The sequence below is a fragment of the Lontra canadensis genome, unplaced genomic scaffold (genome assembly GCF_010015895.1).
Source record: "Lontra canadensis isolate GAN:19392208 unplaced genomic scaffold, GSC_riverotter_1.0 scaffold9, whole genome shotgun sequence".
In the NCBI taxonomy this organism is placed as follows: Eukaryota; Metazoa; Chordata; class Mammalia; order Carnivora; family Mustelidae; genus Lontra; species Lontra canadensis.
In genome coordinates, this window is record NW_022631003.1 from 19,422,734 (window position 1) to 19,446,707 (window position 23,974).

A 23,974-nucleotide genomic window follows, 5' to 3' on the forward strand; every position below is an offset into this window, starting at 1 on the left:
CTTGGCCTAAGCTCTGAAAAGGTGGGAAAAATCACCAAAAATTCTGTAACCACAACGCTCGCTCATATAGGTTTAGAATTTGAATTAATTCTCAGTACATAGTACAGGAACTTCTAACTAAAAAAAAAAAAAAAACCTAAAAAGTAATCTCTGCTTGAATGAGATGATAATAGAGATGTACACATTTGTCAAAACTGCACGATTAAGGTCTATGCATTCTACTGTATAGAAATTATACTTTCATTTACAAAGAAAAAATAAAATTGTTCCTGGAAACACCCCTAGGGTGTCTGGCAGAAACAAACTAAAACCTCTCTGGAGGAATACGCACCCCATGAGGCCACTCAGGATTCTCAACAACCCTTTTGAAGATCAGCTCATAAACCAAACTATATGACATCTAAGGAAACAGTTCACCTTAAGCAAGAATCAGCAAATATAACAAAGAACAGAAGTGAATTTCTAAGAACTTCAGACAACTGACCAATCTGATAGAAACTGTAAATATTTAAAATGTTTAAAACACATAAAAGATGGAATACAATACATGGGATAAAACATCATGAAACAGTAACAAATATCCCTAATGATATAACACAAAAAATGATCCTCAGTGGGTGTTAAAACAATCAAGTGATGAGGAAATGGATATTGGTATGGTACAGAAGGATCATCCCACAAATTATTCACAGGATACAAGAGGAAAAACTCAACTTTATAATAAAGATATTAACTTTCAGCATCTGAACCTACTGAACAATCTCAGTATCACTGTTAAGTAGGACAAGACATTATATACTTTCTGATGTGATGAATATGAAGTACTCAGTACTGTACTGCCTATGAAACATTCATGACAAAAACTGAAATTGTCACTTAAGTCTTCTATTCTAAATCTCATTTTACAAGAAATACAAAAGAATAAAATTAAGTTAAACATCACAAAAATCTCTTAGAAAATCCAAAATCTAAAACATTCTAATGGACAACTGCGCAATCTTTCCAATAAGTCAAGGCTGAGAGAAAAAAAGGGAGGGGGATGGAGGGGATGCTGTTCTAGAGAAACTTAAGAGTCATAACCAAATGCAACTTGTGAACCTTGCTTTGGATCCTGATTCCAACATACCAACCATAAAGGACATTTCTGAGACTATTTTGCATATCTGAATGTAGACTGAGTAATTTAGAATATTAAAGAATTGTTCATTTTGGAGTGTCTGGAAGATTACAGTATTGTGGTTATGGAAGAAAATGTTTTTCTCTTTTAGGAATGTAAAATGAAGCATTCACAACTGAGGGATCATTGTGTGGGTTTGCTTTAAAATATCTGAGCTAAAAAAACAGCCTAAATGTCTAAACATAAGAGGGTGGTTGAATGAACTATGGTACATTCATACAATGGAATACTATAATCATTGTAAAAAAGAATGAGGAAGAGCTCTACGAAATGATATTCAGGATATATTGTTAAGTAAAAAAAGAGATAATGCCAAAGAGCACTTTAGTATGTTACCCTTTCATGTAAGAAAAAAAGAGAATATAAGAAAACACTCATGTATTAGTTCATTTGTGCAAAAAGGATTTCAAGAGGATAAAACCAAAAATTCGTAAGAGTAAGGTATCTATAAATAAGAGGGAACAGACAAGAGAGAAAGGGAGAATAGGACCAGGGTAGAAGGATGGGGAGGAGGGACACTACTCCCAGTCTAACTCATGTTATCTCTAACTCTCAAAAACGTGGCAACTGTTTCACATAACTCCAATATAAATCATTTCTTAAAATCAGCTAGGATATTGACGCGGATATTCAAAATGAATACAAACCATGATAAATATATTACGAATGAATAATACAGCCACATTGCAACAGGTAAGAAAGAAATTACCCAAATAAATTTGGAAAACAGTATTTTGACTCTGCAGACAATAGTTTGACTCTGCAGACAATAGTTTCATAGTATTGTACTCTAGACAGTAAATTTGTTGCTCACAAGAGTACAGGTTAGCAATTCTGAAATCCTTGCACACTATGAATATATGACAATCTATCGTGTATCTGATAAATACTTGATATTTATATTGATAAACCAGGTTTCTCACTGTCACAGAATTGACCAAAAAAGGAAAGGGCCAACACTATAATGTAATACTGTGGTGGTGGATTGGAACTGGATTGTGGCAGAGATATCAACATGAACTCATGTTTTTTTAAATTAGTTACCTGGAAGACAAGTGAAAAAATAAACCACATAGTAGCCAAGAGAGAGACAATATGAAAGCAAGATCAAGAGGCATGGAGCACAAATTAGTCCATCATACATCAAACAGGAGTTCCAAGGGAATCTAAGGATGATGAAGGAAAAGTTAACAAATAATGCATAGTAAGTTTCTAGAACTATCAGGTAACAATAATGAGTAGATTCTACAAACATGAATTCTAAGCAGGATATATAAAAATAGAGCCACAACTAGACACAGGGTAGGAAAAGCTACAGAATATCAAAACATAAGAGATGCATAAGGGCTGCTTTTAAAGAACCAAGAAAAAAAAAAACAAAACAAACAAAAAAACAGATAAAGTACTTACAAAGCAACAATAATTAGGAAATACCAGAAGTCTCACAGCAACAAGTAAAATCATAATACCCTCCAACAACTGAGTGAAAATAACCAACATCCAGATTCCATCATCAACTAATTATCATTCAAGAATGAGGGCAAATTAAACACATTTTCAAGTGAAGACCAAGAGTTTACCATTAAGCAACATTTGCTGAAAGAAATATTCAAGAACATACTTTGAGCAGAAGGAAACTGAACCCAAATGGATTAAGTGGATGCAAAAAGCAATGGTAAAATATGAAACTGATAGAGTAAATCTAAAAACAAAGAATTTATAAAAGCCTCTTTTAAATAAAGCTAACACATTGCATTTTTAAAGTAATTCAATTTGTAAAACAAAACACACTGCTTTAGCAAGATACTTTTCATGAAGAAAAAAGAACCAAATGTGGAATTGGAAAATCTCAACTAAGAATCTGGCTGTCTCCTATTTTAGCCAAGGCCTTGGTTTCTTCAGCCTCAAAGTGAAGGCATTTAGCTATAAGGTCCTCAAGATTCCCTATCAGGTCTAGGATTTAATGGGTAGAAAATAGGCTTCCCCAGTCTACCAAGTCTGCCTTGGGCTCAGGTCATGATCCCAGGGTCCTGGGATGGAGTCCCTGCATTGGGCTCCCTGCTCAAGGGGAGTCTGCTTCTCCCTCTGCCTCTCCCCATGGCTTGTACGCGTGCACACTGGAGCGTACTCTCTCTCTATCGTGTGCATGCATTCTAATAAATAAAATATTTTTTTAAAAAGACAATCATTTTATTCCTATTTCATAAATTAGCTATCTGGCAAATTCCTCCTTCTAAAATCTTAAAGGCTCAATGGCACAAATACTTGGTGCCAGTCAAAACTAATTTACTACATTTCTAAAGAGCCAGTCACAGTGGAATAGAGCAAGGTACAGAAGACCACCAAAATACAGAAAGCCAAAACTCAGTTAAAGGTATCCTATTCTTGAATCTCACAAAATTTCATTCTTCTTTTTGCTAAGGCTGAATTAAAAGATCAGTGCTAGGGGCACCTGGGTGGCTCAGTGCATTAAGCCTCTGCCTTCAGCTCAGGTCATAATCTCAGGGTCTCGGGATCTCCTCAGCAGGGAGCCTGCTTCCCCCTCTTTCTGCCTACTTGTGATCTCTCTGTCAAATAAATAAATAAAATCTTAAAAAAAAAAAAAAGAAAAAAAAAAAGGTCAGTGTTACAAGCAAGGAAAGCTCTTCTTTAAAAAGCAAAGCTATTAAGAGACAGGGCTAGGTAAAGTCATTTAGTTATACTACAAATATTCCCTTTCAATGTTTCTTCAATAAAAGTGGGCCTGAAAATACGGGACATAAAAAAATTTGTCTACATAATTACAACTCAGTCTAAGAGAGGGTAATGGATATCACTAGATATAAAGAACTAAAAATTGGATGAGGGTTGTTTTTTTTAAGTAAAGGGAAAAACCCTACACTAACATTTGAGAATACACATATACACACATACTTATTTATTCTTAAAAAGTTCTTTATGTGTTTTTCCATTGTCAAGGGCTTTGAATCATATCCCAGAGACTGGTAAAGCCAAGCCAATACTCCAGATTTCCTGGATTAGTGGCTGTTCTAACACATTTCTCTTAAATTTGGGACAATCTCAAAAACCCCACCACCAAACTATATTGAATCTATGTAATCTGCCTGAAAGTAACTGGCTACACTTTCATTCTTTAAACAAAAAGAATCTTTTGAAATTTTAAAGTATTTTCTAATTTACATCCAGTGGAATCAGCAAACTGGTGTTAGGGGTCAAACAGCCATAAAAAAGGAGGTTGAGTACGATGACTTATACAATAAGGACAACAGAAACAAAATTTCAAGACTCTCTTCCATACAGTGCCTAGCTGGCTCAGTCGGTTAAGCGGCTGCCTTTGGCTCAGATAGAGTCCCACATCGGGCTCCATGCACAGTGGGGAGAAGCTTCTCCCTCTGCCTCTGCTCCTCCCTGCTTGTGTGCACTCTCTCTCTGACAAATAAATAATAAAATAAAATAATAAAACTAAAAAAAAAAAATCTGTTCTGTAGAAACACATTCTAAGTGTAGCATACCTAAATAATGGACTTGTATAATGTCCATAATTGTAAAATAAAAATTTTTAAATAGATACAGAGTACTTATTTAAATATCTCACTTTTCAAACTTAATGAGGCTGGCAAATAAGAGATCTAGATGTGACATGAAACAAGCTCTATTGTCTTGATAACTTGAAACAACTAAAAATCTTAAATATGCTTTAAATAATTGTAATCAAAACCATACTGGGGTAGAATTCATGAAATGATGCTAAAATGTGTACTTGCTTAGAAAATACTTTCTCCTCTAACAACGAAAACAGGATTATGAAAGGAAGTATAAGGTCCAGTTGCTCAAAAATATTTATTAAACACTGTTATGTGGCAGGAATGATTTTAGTCAGCTGGAACACACCAGTGCAGAAAATACTTCTAAACATACTCAAGATATGACAATTATATGTGTGTGTGTGTGTGTGTGTGTGTGTGTGCATACATACATATATACATACATATATACATACATACTTGTTAGGGAAATTATACATTTTTTTTTCCATTGTGTTAGTTCTGCAAGCAGTTTTAAAGCGGAACTTTTAGTGTTATAAATATTCCTGATGATAAAAATATATTTTAAAAAGTATCTCTCAAAGCTGTTCAGTATGAACTCACTTCAGACTGAATCACTAAAGTTTAACTTTTTTAAAAAATATTCAGAGGAATCTGGAATATGTACAGATATCCTTAATAAAAAAAAAACCCTTAAAACTACTTTATTTGTACCTGAAAGAGCTGGCCCTCAACATCACTAAGATTAGTTCAGTCACTGTGGAAGAGACTAAGGAACTCCACAAGTAGAGCAATCAAATAGTCAGGAATTACCTCACTAAAAGGATACTGCTCTCTGTAAGTATGTTTGTTCATCCCTACAACAATTTCTATACACAGGTTTTCCTGTTCCTTATTCTGAATTCATCACTCAAAAGGAAAAAAAAAAAATCTCAGACTAACAGAGGCCAAATTTCAGGAGGGAAATAAAAATCTTCCTTCAGTCTAGGCTAAATGGACTGATTACACAAAGAACTCCATACATCCAAAAGCACACAGATGTCTGCACTAGTTCCCAGGGCTCAAACAATACCAGTCATTCAATAGCTTTCCTTTTACATAAGCTGATGTGAGAGAGTTCAGTCAGCTCTTCTGAACCTTATAACCCAGGATACTGGAACTCTGATAAAGCCTACACTTTTCTTCAGCACTGTTTTCATGTACTTTCTCTGGAAAGTAAACTTCTTTTCTCTCCCCAAAAATAAATCTGGAAATCATTTCTTCTGTTTGATAAGTGATGTACTCAATCTAAAATTACTTTTCCAGTAAAACCACAATCCTTAACATAAATCTAAGATCAACACTGAAGACTGATAGAATGTATTTTTAAATGCATGAGTTTAAAATATAATTTTACACTCCATCATGCTAATTACCAAATGTATGCCACTTGGATGCATTCTATTAATTTTCAGTTGTGTAATTTTAAAAATAGCCACATGACACATAACTTTCCAAAAATTAAAAAGATTTTAAGAACGGAGGGAGAGGGTAAATTTTCACACATTCATACACATAAGCAACACTAACCACAACCATCAAAAATAATGAAAAAAATATTTCACTGAGTATTTGACCAAAATTTAAGGCCTCAAGAAAAAGTGTTCACTAATTATCCCTTAGAAGCTTAAATAACACTACTTTCTACCTTCAATGCACACTTTTATTGATTCTTTCAATAATATTCTTGATCAGCTAAATCACTGGCGGTTTCTCACCTTCGATGCTGGTAAGTATCATGGGTAAACTAAAGCCACAGAAACTCTAATGTATTTTTTAATAGTATGATAAACTTACTCCCTAAGACAATTATCAGACCTGACACCAAGAAGTAAAGCTCATTAATTTAGGATACAAAATGAGAATGATTCGTTTGATCATTAGATGATTAGATCCTGAGTAGTCAAGACTTCCCTATAAATTCGGCTCCCTTGAATATGTACTATCATAAAATCATTATTCCTTGAAGAAATGATCTAAATGCTGCTATGGAATTGTGGTAACCAAGCTATATTATCCACCCCTTCTCTGTAAAAGCTTCTGTGGCCCTTCCAATTCCCTTTAACACTCTTCCTCTCACCACATACATACTATATAATATAGTATGTATATATTATATAGTATGTATATATATATACATATATATGTATATAATACAAATAAACATGCTTTTGAAGAAGGAAAAGTTCTCTTGTCCAAGTTTTCTGTCCTTAAAAAGACTGTAAATCCTTAAAGATATTCCCTCCTCCCTTCCCAACAATAGTACAAAAAAAGCAGAGCTCTAAACATACTATTTAAAAGACATTTGGCTAAATTGCCATCGCTGCCCTTACAGTTATAAGATTAAATTTGTCAAAAACAATTTAAGAAATATTTCTCTTTTCACCAAAGTACTATTCCCTAATGACCACTGAGAGCACCAAAACCCTGTATATTCTATAAAGCAGTAACCTCACAAATATTTCAACACTCTCTGCGACTCACAAACTGTTGGCAAAACAAAGATTCCATTTCTCAAAAGTATCTTGCAAGTTCTCAACAAGCAAATTTTTCATCAGTACAGTTTACTGCATATCCAGCATCTCTGACCTCCTCCTTGGGATAGTCAACCCTTTTTCCTACCACGAGAGCCACAATACTTTCTGATGCTTTATTAAGAGACCATCTGACTTTAGCAGATACCTCTTAATGTCCCTCTAAAAAATGTATTTTTTATATATTATACAAATTACATATATGTGTTCCAGAACTTCTCTCCCTAAAGTTTCACTACAGTATTACCCACATTATCTTTCAGGGACAGACAAATCTTTCCATTTTCCTACAACATGGCATCTTCTTTAAACTTTGTCACCAAGTAAGGCCTGATAGCAAGACAAAGGAGCACACATAAAACTTTCTTTCATTCCCCCCCACCACATTCTATTAAATATTAATCCACTCCCTTCTATAAATGTTTTAAAGCATTCCAACTTACTTGAAAGTCAAAGAAAACAGAGTGTTAGGATGGTTATTTGCAAGTTACTTATCTTTACATTTTAAAACAATTACAAGTAACTCATTTCAGGTTAATGCTTAGTAATCTAGCATGACGGACTCTGTCATAAGAACATATTCAATTAAAAAAAAAAGAACATATTCAATAAACAAGTATCAAGGAATGGTATATGACAGAAGTGAAGCACAGTAACAGAAGCATGTGATGACAGTTCACATTTTCTAATGGGATTTACTCATAGCTTGAAGTTTTCCTTCTCTTTAGAAAATAAACCTTTAAACCTTTACAGCACATATATGTTTAACTAAATATAAATGAGTTAACAATTTAATTTTTGTTTTTCATTCAATACTGACATATCAAATAATACTTCAAAGTTTAATAAAAAGATACCAGTATAACGAAATGACTGCATATACACTAAAAGTTGTAAGATCCATAAGACTGTTTTACATTGTCTTGAGCTATCAAATACTACTCTTGTTAGGTCTTCATCCCTTCTTCTCTGCCTTCTAATTATCCTCTCATAATTATTAAATGCAAAAACTCTATCTATGGCTATCTCATAAGTAATGTCAGAAACACAATTATCACAAAATTTACAGAAACATCTCACTTGAAGAACAGAACGTAATTCCCCACATTCAAGTCTACTTGACAAAGAAGCTCAAAGAATCTGAAATTTAGTTTTTGATCTTTCTTTTCTCTTGGGGATGGGGGTGGTGGTTGTCTATGCTAGCAAATGGAAACCAGGAAACAGATGCAAAATGGTCTGTACATTGCACAAAACTTACCCACTTGAAGGATCTAAGGCAATAGCTCTGGGTTGATCCAATTCTTGCCAAAATAACACTTTACGTAAAGAACCATCTAAATTAGAAACTTCAATCCGATTTGTTTCAGAATCTGTCCAGTATAATTTTTCTCCAAGCCAATCACATGCCAGCCCATCAGGGGACAATAATCCAGAGACAACAACATTCTGTACACTCTCAGTTTTGTTAAACTCTGTTCGTTTAATGGCTTCTTCGCTGACATCACTCCAGTATATCAAGCCATGACCAAATACAAAGTCCACCGCAGCTGCATCCTCCAAGCCTCCAACTACAATTGTAGCATTCTCTTTGCCATTCGTAGCATCAACCAATCGCAAGTCCCGTCTGTTTGCATAAAGCAACAAAGGGGCCGCTAGAACAAAAAAAGAAAAATATGTAAGTAAAAAGAAAGGAAATGTAATGGTTCCTATAAATTGAGTTTCAAATCAATATTAGTGAACAAATACTATCAAAAATAAGAGTAAATAAATCTACAGAAGACTGTCTTAAAGTCTCTTCACAAACAAAATACTATTTTTGCAGCATTTAAATACAAAAAGTTGCAAGAGCAAGAAAATAATTCCACTAGGTCAGTATTTTCTTATTAAAACAGTCTGTCACATAAAATTTAAAAGTTTGGCCATACCAAGAATTCAAAAGGATATGGAGCCAGTGGAACACTCACACTCTCCTGGGGGGAATGTATATGGTGCAGCCACTTTGGATAAGAATTTGACAGTTTCTTAAAAGGTTAAACATACGTCCTACCATATGATCCAGCCATTCCATGTCAAGGTATTTACTCAAGAGAAATAAAAACATAGGTCAATATAAAGACCTGTACATAAATGTTCATAGCAGCTTCTATGAAATAAGGCCAAACTGGGATCAACACAAATGTCATCAACAAATTAATGGATGAACAAACTGTGATATATTCATACAATACAAAGTAATGAACTATCTGTACACGTAACATGGGATCTCATATAACATGTGAATCTCAAAATAATCATATACAGTGAAAGAAGTCAGACCCCCCCAAAAAAAAAGTATAGATTGCATGACTCCATTTATATAAAATTTTAGAAAATTCAAATTACTCTATTATGAAAGAAAGCAGATCAGTGGTTGTCTGGAGGTAGACAAAAAGGGTAAAAAAGAAAGGGATTATACAGGGAGAGATTATAAAGAGGCACGAGGAAACCTACGGGTAATAGGTGTATTATGTCTATGAGGACAGTTCGAGAGAGGTATATTTATCAAAACTTATTAAATACACTTTCCATATGCACAATTTATTGTATTATCAATTATACCTTAATAAATCTGTTAAATAAACAATCTGGCAGAGGCCATTTTTAACACAACTACTTTATTCTGTTTTCCATTATTATCAGAGTGATCTCTGGGGGCACCTGGGTGGCTCAGTCTGTTGAGTGGATGCCTTCAGGTCAGATCATGATCTCAGGGTCCTGGGATCAAGCCCCGCATCCGGCTCCCTGCTCGGTGGGGAGCCTGCTTTTCCCTCTCCTTCTGCCTACCACTCTGTTTGCTTGTACTCTGTCAAATAAATTTTAAAAATCTTAAAAAAAAAAAAAAAATGATCTCTGAATGAGACCTAATATCAAAACTAAATATAAGGCCTATCCTAAAGAACTAATACTTAACTTTGAAAAGGCTGAAACTGGTAGAATTTTAAGTTGTATAAATTCTATGGTTTGGGGAGTTTTTATGTATCTTTTCCAAGTTCCTGACATGTACTTCCCTGGCATCATTAAGTAATTAAAGATCTTGAGTGCAACTATCCAAAAGAACTTTCTCTGATGATAGAAATATACTCTCCACTGGGCAATACAGTATCCACTGGCCACATGCTAGAGAGCACTTAAAATGTGGCTAGTGTGACTAAGAAATTAAATCTTTATTTAACCTTAATTCATTTAAATTTAAATAGACAAGTGGTTGTATTGGATAGCACAGATCTAAAAGCTGAGATGAAGAATACAAATGATGGGAGGAAAAATAATAACAGAGTTATGCAATAATGTACACAATCTTCTCTCACAATTACTTAACTAAAGGTCTAAAGCTGTGTCATCCAAAGGCAATACCAAGTACCATTTAAAAGTAACCACTACCTTAAGAATTTAATTTCAAAAAAATTAAGGTGCTTAAAAAAGTATGAAGAAAAAAGTGATGTTAATCCAGTTTATGAATCTATAATCCAGTTTATGGATTATGGCTGCCAAGTGGAGTTAAAAAGTCCACGATTTTCATCTACAAGTATAACATGAATTTCCCTTCTAAGCTTAAATCCATCTGTCTTAATCAAAAACAAAAAGGTGGATAGTTTTTTTTTTTTTAAGTGACTAAGAGCCCTGTCTGCTTATTCTGTTTATCTAATACTGCTTTTGGCAAATTAATAAATTTCCCTCACAGATTCACTTTTAACTAATTTCATGCCATCATTCAGCACAATGATTTATGAGTATCCAGTGTCCATTGCACTCTCTTATACTGAGCCCTTCATGCTATGAACCAATTACAAAAATCAGGAAAAGGGTCCTCATTAGTTAGGGACACAATGCTAAGTACTACACAGGGCTAAGCAGGCTCACCAACTGCCTGAGAGAACTTACAATTTAAAATCCAAAAGTGATAATAATCTAATATTCATTGAGCATCTTTCTTTATGGCACTATCCTTGGAAAACTGTGTAATAAATCTGTATGGGGCATCAGGTATTAGCTAAATCTGTTTATGACTTTCAAGTCAAACATTAATATTTCTACTGAATATTTGGTCTACAAAATCCAAAGAACCTTTCTGGTCATTTAAGATCTCAAAAGGCTTCTATATACAAGGTGTAAAAAAAGAGGGCTGAGATTGGGGGATGAGTTAACTTCTTTTAACTGAGCAGTACTACTTATAATTAAGATTTCTAAGGGTCTATTTGTAGGGCCGCCTACCCGCCTCAGACAGTAGAGCATGTAACTCTTGATCTTGGTTTTGTGAGTCTGGAGTCCCATGTTGGGTGTGGAGATTACTTTAAAATCTTTTCAAAAAAATAAAGAACACTGTGTGAACCTACCAACTATTAAAAGGAAATCCAGGGTTCACCCTGTCTAACCACCCTTCTGATACTTGAATACTTTCTATAATATTACAACCAATATCTATTCAACAATATATTTAATGAGATATCTGAAAGGTATAATTTGATTGGTAATATTGTTTTAATCTATGAAAGAAATACAATGGATACACACACAAACACACACACAGTTGTAGCATATATGCCATGCATTCCATTAACTTCCATTCCAAAAAGCTTACCTTCTAACTTCCTAATAGCCAGATAATCCAAATATCTGCCAACATATCCCTTTAGTAGAACCTGCATAGATGCTTAGGAATCCTCATTTTCCTTTATTAACTTCCTACCAAACTTTCTCTAGTATCCTTTCTAAACTTTTTCTGCTTTCCTAAAGAAAAATTCCATGCCTTGAATCCTTCCATCTCAGATCATCTCCTAAAATAATCTCAGTGAGACAGGAAGCAAGGTAAATATCATATATCCCCAATATCTTAATTTGAACTTCTCAAAAATTTCTATACATCCCACCCATCCTCCTTTATCTTGTCTTCAGTCACAAATGACAAGTTACCTTTTCTCCTTTTTATGGTTGAAGCAATATTTTTTATTCAGTCTCTCTACTTCCTCTCTGCAACTGTGCTCTATGGATTATTCCCTATTTCTTGTGTCTTCAATGGCTCCTGCCAGATGCCTGCTGTGAAAAAACTTTGTTCTAATAACCCTAACCTTACTACCACCAAGAGAATTATATTTCTCCTAGCCACAAAATCTTACAATATTAAATATACTTCATACTACCATCTTAGTCTAACTTAGACTAATTTCCCACCCGTCACTCATCTAAAACTGCTCTCGCCAAGTCTCAAGAAGCAAATCCAGTGGCCTTTTCTCAGTCCTTATTTTTGAACTCTATTTAGCAGCAATGTTGACCATAACCCTACCTACGTAAAATTCTCCCTATACTACATTTACTTGTTTTTCTGGTCATGCTTCATCTGCTTTTTAGTTTCAAATCTTCCTCCCACTTCTCAAATATGGGTATGCCCAAGATTGTCTCTCGTCCCAGAAATGTAAAGAACAGAAGAGAAAATCTGCAAGTTCACATAGTCAATAAAGCAACTCTATTCAGATAATTATCAAATCATCATCATTTCCAGCCTAACCTTCAGTACTGCACCTGTAACATCTTGTCGGCCATCTCTTCCATACATTAAATTAAATTCATCACCTCCCCCACAACCTGTCAAAAACTACACACACACACACACACACACACATGTGTGTGTGTTTATATATATACACATATATACATATACATAAATATATCTTCAAAAGTCATTGTTAACATTTTCCTAATCTTATGGGTACACAGTGGACACCCTCTTTGACATCTCCCTCTTCCCCAGTCTGCCAAATACTGTCCCGCTGACTCTTCTTTAGCATGTCCTTAAATCTCCTTCTTTTTCATTTTCAGAACCACTATCCTACTCTAGACCTTCATGACCTTATGCCTAAACTACCTTAATGGTAAGTGATCTCAACACTCTCCCACCATTTTCCACTTTTAGTACTTCTAACTTGATCCAACTCAAAAAGCTTTCTGATTTCCTTTGCCTAACATAAAAAGTCTCAATACTTCAGGCCACCACCAGGTGACTTCTACCTAAGACTCTAACTTAATTTTATAGCCTCTGCATCATACAAGCTGGTTTTGAACAGATTGACTGTGAGGACATCACACTACATTACTACAGCGTATTCATTTTCCTGCCCACTCCATACCTCCCTTTCATTATCCTAGCAAGCAAGCTCTTCAAGGCCGATTCAAATCTTATCTATTCCATCAATCTTCCCAATTGCTTCAGCTTTCCTTCTTTGAGCTCTTACAGTCTTTCCCACTTTTCTGATATTAGCATTTTCAAAAAGATATTTTCTACATCAACTAGGATCTCTGCCCTTTGGGAACAGGAGCAATATAACTAAGTTTATCCCCAATACATAGCAAAAGTTCACTGCCTGACAGTGATATGGTAAATATATCTACTAATACCCAAAAAGAATTCTGCAGAACCTGATCTAATAATATATTTGTCATAAACCCAAAAGGATTTTACATTAATTCTGGCCAAGTGTTCACAAATGCCCATTACTGACCTACTGACTTGTTCAAAGTTTAGTAAAGCTTATCTTCTCCCCCACAGACCTCTGAACTTTTTAAGCAAGCTCTCAGCTTAAGCAAAACACAGAACACCCTCTCTTAAGAACTCATTCTGAGTATAAGGTGACCACAAGAAAAAAACACCTCCTGTTAAACTACCGTGGCCATGTCATCTCCCAACTCCCACCAGCTTATCCCACGCTCCCAAAAAGTTCTTCATGGCACTATTCACCTCCAGAGAAAAGTCTTTTTGTGCTTGCTCTTGAGACACCTATATATCTTGTGGTCAGAATATTCTACCTATTACAATAATCTTTTCGAATAATCTCCCTAAGTAGGGATTTATTTTTGATATTTGTATGTTGACATGACTTGGATGAGGGCTGGACTTCACCAGTGGACACACACAACCCCCACTTTGATAATGATATTTAAATTCCTTTCTTGTCCAGAGATTCATGTATCTTTCCTTAAGGTCAGCTCTTGAACCAGTGCTCCAGACATCTAGTCTGTTGCAACATGGTACTTTGATATTTTCCGGTGAAGAAACCTTTTTCTTTGGCTCTTTGAGAATCACACCCTGACTCCTGAGTAGGATATTCCAGCTATTCTATTATCCCTTGACTCCTCCAGTGGAGATTACAGTGGGAATTTCCTTGGCTCATCACAAGGGAATATAGGCACACCTCATTCATTCGCACTTCACTTTACTGCACCTCCCAAATACTGCATTTTTTACAAATTAAAGGTTTGTAGCAACTCTGCAACAAGCAAGTCTATTGGTGTTATTTTTCCAACAGCATTTGCTCACTTCACGTACGTATTTCACATTATAGTAATTCTCCCAATATTTCTAACATTTTCATTATCATTTTATTTGTTGTGATAATCTTTGATCAGTGATCTTCAATGCTACTCCTCTAATTATTTTAGGGCACCACAAACTGCAGCCATATAAGACAACAAAATTGGTAAGTGTTTTCTGTGTTCAGAATGCGTCACCAACTACACATCCCCCTCTCTCCCTCTCCTCAGGCCCCTGTATTCCCCGAGACACAGCAATACTGAAATGAGGCCAATGAATAACCCTACAATGGCCCCTAAGTGTTCAAGTGAAAGAGTCACAGATTCCTCACTTTAAATCAAAAGCTTGAAGTGATTACACTTAGTGAGGAAGGCATATCAAAAGCTGAGAGAGGCTGAAAGCTAGGCCTCTTGCACCAGTTAGCCAAGGAGTGAGTGCAAAGGGAAAGCTCTTGAAGGAAATTAAAAGTGCTACTCCAGTCAAGATAAAAATGATAAGAAAGCATGACAGCCTTATTGATGATATGGAAAAAGTTTTAGTGGTCTATATAGATCAAACCAGCCACAACATTCCCTTAAGCCAAAGCCTAACCTGGAGCAAGGCCCAAATTCTCTTCAATTCTATGAAGGCTGAGAGAGGTGAGGAAGCTGTAGAAAAGTTTGAAGTTAGCAGAGGTTGGTTCATGAGATTTAAAGAAAGAAGCCATCTCTGTAACAAAAAAAAGTGTAAAGTAAAGCAGCAAGTACTGATATAGAAGCAGAACCAAGTTACGCAAAAAATGTAGCTAAGATAATTAAGGAAGGTGGCTACACTAAACAATAAATTTTCAATGAAAACAAAACAACCTTATATTGGGAAAAGATGCCATCTAGAACTTCTACAGCTGGAGAGAAGTCAATTCCTGGCTTCAAATCGTCAAAAGATAGATTGACTCTCTTGTTAGGTGACTCTAAGTTGAAGCTAATGCTCATTCACCGTTCTGAAAATCCTAGGGTGTTTAAGAATTATACTAGATTTACTCTGCCTGCTCTGTAAATGGAACAGCAAAGCTTGGGTGACAACACATCTGTTTACAACAGGATTTACTGAATGTTTTAAGCCCACTGTTGAGACCTACTTCTCAGAAAAAAAAATGCCTTTCAAAATATTACTGCTTGTTGACAATGCACCTGGTCACCCAAGAGGTCTGATGGCGATGTCCATCAAGATTAATGCTGTTTTCATGCCTGCTAACACAACATCCATTCTGCAGCCCACAGAGCAAGGAGTAGTTTCAACGTTCAAGTCTTACTATTTAAGTAATATATTTTGTAAAGCTATAGCTATCGTAGACAGTGATTCCTCTGATGAATCTGGGCAAAGTAAACTGAAAACCTTCTGGAAAGAATTCACCATTCTAGAGGCCATTAAGAATATTCATGAATCATGGAAAGAGATAAAAAATATTAACATTAACAAGAGTTTGGATTCCAACCCTTATGGATGACTTTAGAGGTTCAAGACCTCAACAGAGAAAGTAACTACAGACGTGACAGAAATGAGAATGAGAAGAACAACCTAAAGGTGTGACTGAATTGCTGCAGTCTCATTCAATTCAAAAAACCTGAACAGCTGAGGAGTTACTTCTTATAGATGAGCAAAGAAAGTGGTTTCTTGAGATGGAATCCACTCCTGGTGAAGATGCTGTGAAGACTGTAGAAATGACAACAAAGGATTTAGAATATTACATCAACTTAGCTGATAAAGTAGCATCAGGGTTTGAGAGGATTGACTTGAATTTTTTAAGATTTATTTATTTGACAGAGAGAGAGAGAGACAGCAAGAGAGTGAACACAAGCAGGGGGAGTGGGATAAGGAGAAGCAGGCTTCCGGCTGAGCAGGAAGCCAGGGCTCTATCCCAGGACACAGAGATCATGACCTGAGACGCTTAGCAACTGAGCCACCAAGGCACCCGGACTGACTTCAGTTTTTAAAGAAATTGTACTATAGGTAAAATGCTATCAAATGGCATCACATGGTACAGAGAAATCGTTCGTGAAAGGAAGAGTCAATCAACGCAACAAACTTCAACTGTTGTCTTATTTTAAGAAATTAACACAGCCACCCCAACCTTCAGCAACCACCAACCTGATAAGTCAGCAGCCATCAACAGCAGGACCCTCCACGAGCAAAAACATTACAACTTGATGAAAGCTCAGAATATGATCAGCATTTCTTAGCTATACTTTTAAAATCTAGGCATATTTGTTTTTTTAGACATAATGCTAATGCACACTTAAACGACTATATAGTACAATGTAAACATAACTCTTATATAAAACAGGAAGCTAAAAAATTCATTTGACTTCCTTTGTTGCAACAGTCACTTAACTATGGTGGTCTGGAAACAAACCCACAGTATCCGCAATGTACACTTGTACTCTTTCCCAGTTCTTCTGAATTCTTTTTTTAAAAGTTTATTTATTTATATGACAGACAGAGATCACAAGTAGGCAGCAAGGCAGGCAGAGAGAGAGGGAGAAGCAGGCTCCCCACTGAGCAGGGAGCCTGATGCGGGGCTCGATCCCAGGACCCCAAGATCACGACCTGAGCTAAAGGTAGAGTCTAAACCCACTGAGCCACCCAGGCACCCCCCTCTGAATTCTTATTTATGATTTAATCATTTAATCCCATAAGAAACTCATTCTGTTGAGCACCCTCCCTCCTCCCCCACTGACTGCATGCTTCACCATTATAGCACTAATTCAGTTCAGTGTCTTCAAAAATGGCAAAACTTTACTCTCTGGCAAATAAATAAAATCTTAAAAAAAATAAAAATTAAAAAAAAGAAAAGGCAAAACTTTACTAGAGACAATTTAGAACTTCAGTGTCCTCCTTACAAAACTTGGCACCTCCCCAAACTGGTTCAGCTAAAACCTCTCCTTTCCCATCACCCTCTGTTCTTCCTTCGTCCTTTTTACCACCCTCAACCTTCCTGTCAGTTTCCTTGAATCCTTTATCCATCCTCCTTTAGTACCCCAATCTCCTCCAACCCTCTATCTACCCTATCAGACCTTTCCCTTCCTACTCCAACCCCTCAACTCCTTATAGTCACCTGAGCATTAAGCTCCCTTTTCCCTACTAGAAACTCATAAGGGGCTCTCAGGGACCTGAGTTAAAAATATGAATTGGAGGGGCACTTGGGTGGCTCAGTCATTTAAGTGTCTAACTCTTAATTTCAACTCAGGTCATGATTTCAGAGTCATTAGACAAAGCCCTGTGGTGGGTTCCACACTAGGCATGAAACTTGCTTAAGCTTCTCTCTCCCTTTCCCTCTGCTCCTCCCCTACCACTTGCATATACACGCTCTCCTGTACTCAAAGAAAGAAAGACAGACAGACAGAAAAACTTGGAAGCAGGTTGGATCTTTTATCTGCTCGGATGAGCTCTGAGCTATCTAGACACCCAGATAGCCCTTGGTCTTCAGTCTCTCACCCAAAATTTGGTACACAGTCTCCATAAGATTACACATGAGGGAAAGAAAGTCTTAAAAGATTTCCTCCACAAATACTGGTGGAGACACTTCAGTCCTCATACTGACTGAGCAGGTAACCTCAACTTGCCCCATCTGCCAGAAATACAACCATGGTAAAAATATAGAGGAAGAATGAGAGCTTTTATATAAACTACCAGTGGGCTGAAACTTCCAAACTGAAGCTATAGACTATTTATTTGTGTCTGTTTGTGTGTTTAGATAGATAGATAGACAGACAGATGTTTGCTGCAACTGTTTTTAGCTGAAGAGGCACGCAGAGCAGACCAGGACAGGTCTAGAGGCCTAAGGAAAGGGCTTGTCTTTATCTCAAGGGCAACAGAAAAAGGTACTAAACATGACCACTGGAAAAGATTGACCAGTCAGGTGAAACAGATGTGGAGGAAGAAGCTGGAGAGGCAGCAAAATTAGGCAAATCAATGAGGACTTGCAGCACTCCACGCAAGAGAGTGATCACTTAAACCAGGGTACACATGGGTGATGGGTGGGAGTAGGGCAGGTGTCCGTGAACTGCTGCTTAGAGAGAGACTACTCTCAATTCCTTACTGTGGAAATGAGCACAGATGTCTAGAGAGGTCAACTGACCTCTCCAAAGTCCCGTATCTAGACAGGATAGTGCTTGTGCTGAAGCCGTGTTCCCTGACTCCAATACTAGAGGTATGGAGGGGAAAGTAGGTCACCATGTCTTTCACACAGTACGCTTAAAATAAATGTTCTTCTTATAATGATATGGTCAAGCTAATAATCAATATTAATCAAAATGTGAGCAATGGCACTCAAGTAGCCTTTTGATAGGGCCCCATTTGGGGGAGACACCCACCAAAACTTCCCTAACGTTTAATCTTTGTAACATTTACATACAGTATTTTTTATTTTTAAGAACAGTTTAACATGTATGACTCCATTTGGTTTCATGACTTCTCTGTGAGGGTTTTGGGTCAGGTGTCCCTTCTTTGCTGGTAATTAAGAAAACAAAGACGCAAAGGAATGACCTATCCATGGTCACAGAGCCAGTAAATGAGGAACCTAGATTTCTTCTGGGTTCCATATTTTCTTAAAAGAACTGCTCATTCTGACATTTACCCACAGTGCCTTACCATAACCACAATTCTACTCTTCCAGAATGATGCCAAAAATGCCAACAGAATACAAAACAGTTATGCAAATAATGATGACAATGATAGCAGCATCCTTAGTGCTTTATATACAGTGTCTCATTTAATTTTTACAACGACCCTGTAAGGAAGGTTGTATCATTATGCCAATTTTACAGATGAAGAATCAAGACTCAGAGATATTAACTATCTGACTCAAGACCACCCAATTATTAAGTTTATGACGCAGAGAAAAAAATTCAATCCCAGGTCTGAGTCCAAAGCTGGACTCCAACCACCAACATCTACTTCCCCATGTCTGGATGCCTAAAACTTTCAGCCACCTCTCATGTAGTCTGTATCATGTCAAACCTGAAATAAGCTTAGTGGGCAATAGTAGTTTTCAATGAATCCTTTGTAGTATTTTTTTTATTTTATTTATGTAGAGTAAATTAAAGTACAGCTGACACACAATGTAACATTAGTTTCAGGTGTACAACAGAATTCCAAAAATCTATTCATTAGGCTATGCTCACCACAAGTGTAGTTATATCTGTCACTACAGAATGCTATTACACTACTGTATATTTTTTTTTTTAAAGATTTTATTTATTTATTTGACAGACAGAGATCACAGGTAGGCAGAGAGGCAGCCAGAGAGAGAGGAATGGAAGCAGACTCCCCGCTAAGCAGAGAGCCCGATGCGGGGCTCGATCCCAGGACTCTGGGATCATGACCCGAGCTGAAGGCAGAGGCTTTAAACCACTGAGCCACCCAGGCGCCCCACACTACTGTATATTTTTAATGTAACATGTGTTATAGGTATATAAAATATTTTTTCTACCTCCAGATGGTATTACCAATTATAACTTTAGATTATAAAATCCCTTAAAAGAGTCCTATTCTAATTAGCTTGAAAGTAAATAATTATTCATATAAATTAAATATTCCTAAGATTTCCAGAAATTAAGAAAATTAAACTTCCACTTTCAAAAGTTTTTTGCTTCTTTTTTTTTTTTTTATAGAAACTAAACCAAGTACCTTAAGACCGCAAAGTAACAAACATTTAAGTAAACCTTTGGCAAATGAGAATAGTTCAAGATTGTTGGTTCAATAAAAATAGCTATGTCGGGGCACCTGGGTGGCTCAGTGAGTTAAAGACTCTGCCTTCAGCTCGGGTCATGATCCCAGGGTCCTGGGATCGAGGCCCGCATCGGGCTCTCTGCTCAGCAGGGAGCCTGCTTCCTCCTCTCTCTCTTCCTGCCTCTCTGCCTATGTGTGATCTCTGTCAAATAAATAAATAAAATCTTTAAAAAAAAATAGCTATGTCTTCTGAGTTATCGACATGAAATTAAGATAAACATACATTTTTATTCAACCTGGCTATGTTCTTCCTAAACTTTTATAGGTTTACTAACAGAATAAACTAGAATTACATCTACATTTGTATTTAGCCAAGTTGAATCACTATTCTGATAAACATTTCAGCAGTAACCATGTTTTGTATTAAGCCAACTTGAAAATAGTTTCCAAAATCCTTCAGTTACTTAAAACCTAAGAGCTGGATGCCTATGCAGCTCAGTCAGTTAAGTGTCTGCCTTTAGCTCAGGTCATGATCCCAGGACCCTGGGACTGAACCCCACATCAGGTTCCTGCTCAGTGGGAAGCCTGTTTCTCCCTCTTCCTTTCCCATTGCCTCTCCTCCACTTATGCATGCTCTCTCAAATAAATAAATAAAATCTTAAAAAAAAAAAAATTATGGTAAATTAATTCATGGATGTTTATTAAATACCAAAGTCATTTCTAATTAAAACAGGGTGCCTGGGTGGCTCAGTTGGTTAAGCGACTGCCTTCAGCACAGGTCATGATCCTGGAGTCCCGGAATCAAGTCCTACATCTGGCTCCCTGCTCAGTGGAAGTCGGCTTCTCCTCTGACCCTCTCCCCTCTCATGTTCTTTCTCTCTCATTCTCTCTCTCTCAAATAAAGAAACAAAATCATTAAAAGAATTATTTAAAAAAATTTTTTTAAAAAGATTGATAAACCACAAGCATTTCAGGTTTATAAGGGTTTTTTTTCCTCTTACTTTTATGGTACCAAGCAGCTATACACATATTTGAGTTTATTTATAGGCATATTCATTTTTGCCATATTGAGAAGTATATGGCTATAAAAAGTTGTTAAGATGTATATTCATAAGCTCTGCCAGTCTACTGCAAAATGATGGTTCATGACAGTTCACAGTTATGCAACTCCCATTTCCTCTGTAAAAGAGCAGTACTTTTTTTTTTTTTTACTTGACAGACAGAGATCACAAGCAGGCAGGGGGTGTGGGGGAAGCAGGCTCCCCGCTGAGCAGAGAACCCGACGTGGGTCTCGATCCCAGGACCTTGGGATCACAATCCGAGCCGACGGCAGAGGCTTTAACCCACTGAGCCACCCAGGCGCCCCTAAAAGAGCAGTACTTTTAAGCCATAATCTAATATTTAAATAAGACTCTACCAGGAGAAATAGTGACAGAAAAGAACAACTTTGTATAGGGGTATGCAGAATGTGTTTTTATTAAGGAAAAAAAAAAAAAAGTCCCAAAATAAAATGACTAACTGTTCCAGAATAGAAAGAGTAAAATGCAGGATAAAACATGAATGTATATAAAACATTATAAAAAGTTTATGAAAAAGAAATTTTTGTTGTGGTCAAACCTGGCTAAGATCTATTTATTTTGTAAGAGTTTTGAAAAGTGCTTTAGTATCAAATACAGTTACTTGCACAAAATGAAAATTTGATCTTCTATTAAAATGACAAAATTTTCTTGAGTCACTGGTCTACTCTTGATAAAGAGGTTTATAAGGGGCACCTGGGTGGTGCAGTCAGTTACGTGTCTGCTCCTGATTTTGGCTCAAGTCATGATGTCAGGGTTTTGAGATGGAGCCCCACACCAGGCTCCATGTGGAGTCTGCTTGAGATTCTCTCTCCCATTTGTGCTCTCTCTCTAAAATAAATAAATAAATTTTAAATGAATAAAGGTTATAAAAGTTTTTTCTTGGGGCGCCTGGGTGGCTCAGTGGGTTAAAGCCTCTGCCTTCAGCTCAGGTCATGATCCCAGGGTCCTGGGATAGAGCCCCAAATCGGGCTCTCTGGGCAGCGGGGAGCCTGCTTCCCCTTCTCTCTCTCTCTGCCTGCCTCTCTGCCGACTTGTGATCTCTGTCTGTCAAATAAATAAATAAAATCTTTAAAAAAAAAAAAAAAAGTTTTTTCTTTACCTTCTGAGTAATCTCCCTAGAAGGCAAAAACACCATGTCTTATCAGAATTTCCTGTGCTTGAAACTGACTTTATCATATCTTGACTATTTAAAAAAAGACAAAGTCTTCTCACTTTTGAAAGAGCTATGGTTCATCATGTTCCTTCCTATGTTTACTTTAAATGAAATTTTTTTTGACACTTTGGTAAAATAGGTAGCCAAGTATTTCTTCTCCCTGACCCATGATCCTATTTAACCAAGTGTTCAAATCTCTAACTCTCCTGACAACTTCTGACCTTCCACCTTTTCAAAATCAAATCCTAAATGATGTATTTTGCCCCTATGACTATCTTTGAAATTTCCCAAAGGTTTCCTGGGAATTCACAACGAATTTCTTCTTTCACCTTGTAAAGAGAGGTATTACAAATAATTAGATCGGAGTACCTGGGTGGCTCAGTTGGTTAAACATCTGCTTTTAGTTCAGGTCATGATCCCAGGGCCCTGGGATCGAGCCATGCACTGGGCTTCCTGTTCAGTGGGGAGTCCGCTTCTCCCTCCTCCCCCCAACTTGTACTCTCTCAAATAAATAAAATCTTCTAAAAAAAAAATAATAATAATAATTAGGTTTACTTGATCAAATGTTATGATTTGCATGGGAAGCACTGCCAAAATCAGAAGTGATGCTTACCTTTGCTAGGTTAAATCTATGTAAGTAAAATATATTATTATTATTTCAGAAGTTATATGAAGTCTAGAAATTTATCAGTACTCTCACTATCCATATGTTTCTATTTATCAGGAGTCCTGGTGCTGTTTTGCCTAATATTAGATAACAGTATTATTGTATCATCACTGATAACTTCAGTTATATAGTTTTATCTTAACTTGGTCATGTACAGTATATCTAATACACTATATTCTACCAGATAGGCCAGTGTTTCTCAATCAGAATTCTCATCACTTACTTATGGAGTTTTATTATACAAATGTTTAGGACTTATTCTAGACTTACTAAAAGTTTCTACTTAATAATCTTGGTATATTCTTTTTGGTTTTGGTTCCCTTCCCACCCTGTTCCACCACCAGCTCTTCCTAATCTTGATATATTCTTGATGTCCTCTAATTATATGTTTGATGGCACATGTGGCTCAGGATTATTATATATTTTACAGTTTCATTCTCTGCAAAGATCATGTACACTTACATACATAAATTAGATGTAATAGCTATTCTTCTTTAAAATGAGGTTAATTATTATGCTTACAGATATTTTGTTTAAAACTTTTTTGGATTGACCGGACTTTGGTTTGCATGCCACGAAACAATCAAATTTCCTCATTACTAGCATTATATTTTATAACACACTCTCATCAGATCTTTCACTTTCAAAATTACCAGAGTGGGGCACCTGGCTGGCTCAGTTGGTAGAGCAGCTGACTCTTGATCTCAGGGTCATGAATTTGAGCCCCAC

The 23,974-nt window shown here is 36.4% G+C and overlaps 1 protein-coding gene across 1 annotated transcript in view; it reads right to left on the reverse strand.

The window, feature by feature from the left end:
• Positions 1–23,974, reverse strand: part of LRP6 (LDL receptor related protein 6) — a 165,983-nt gene that overhangs the window by 129,892 nt on the left and 12,117 nt on the right. The window contains exon 2 of the mRNA XM_032855008.1: positions 8,554–8,947. Within this exon, the coding sequence (XP_032710899.1) occupies positions 8,554–8,947 (394 nt within the window). The remainder of the gene's footprint in view (positions 1–8,553; positions 8,948–23,974) is intronic.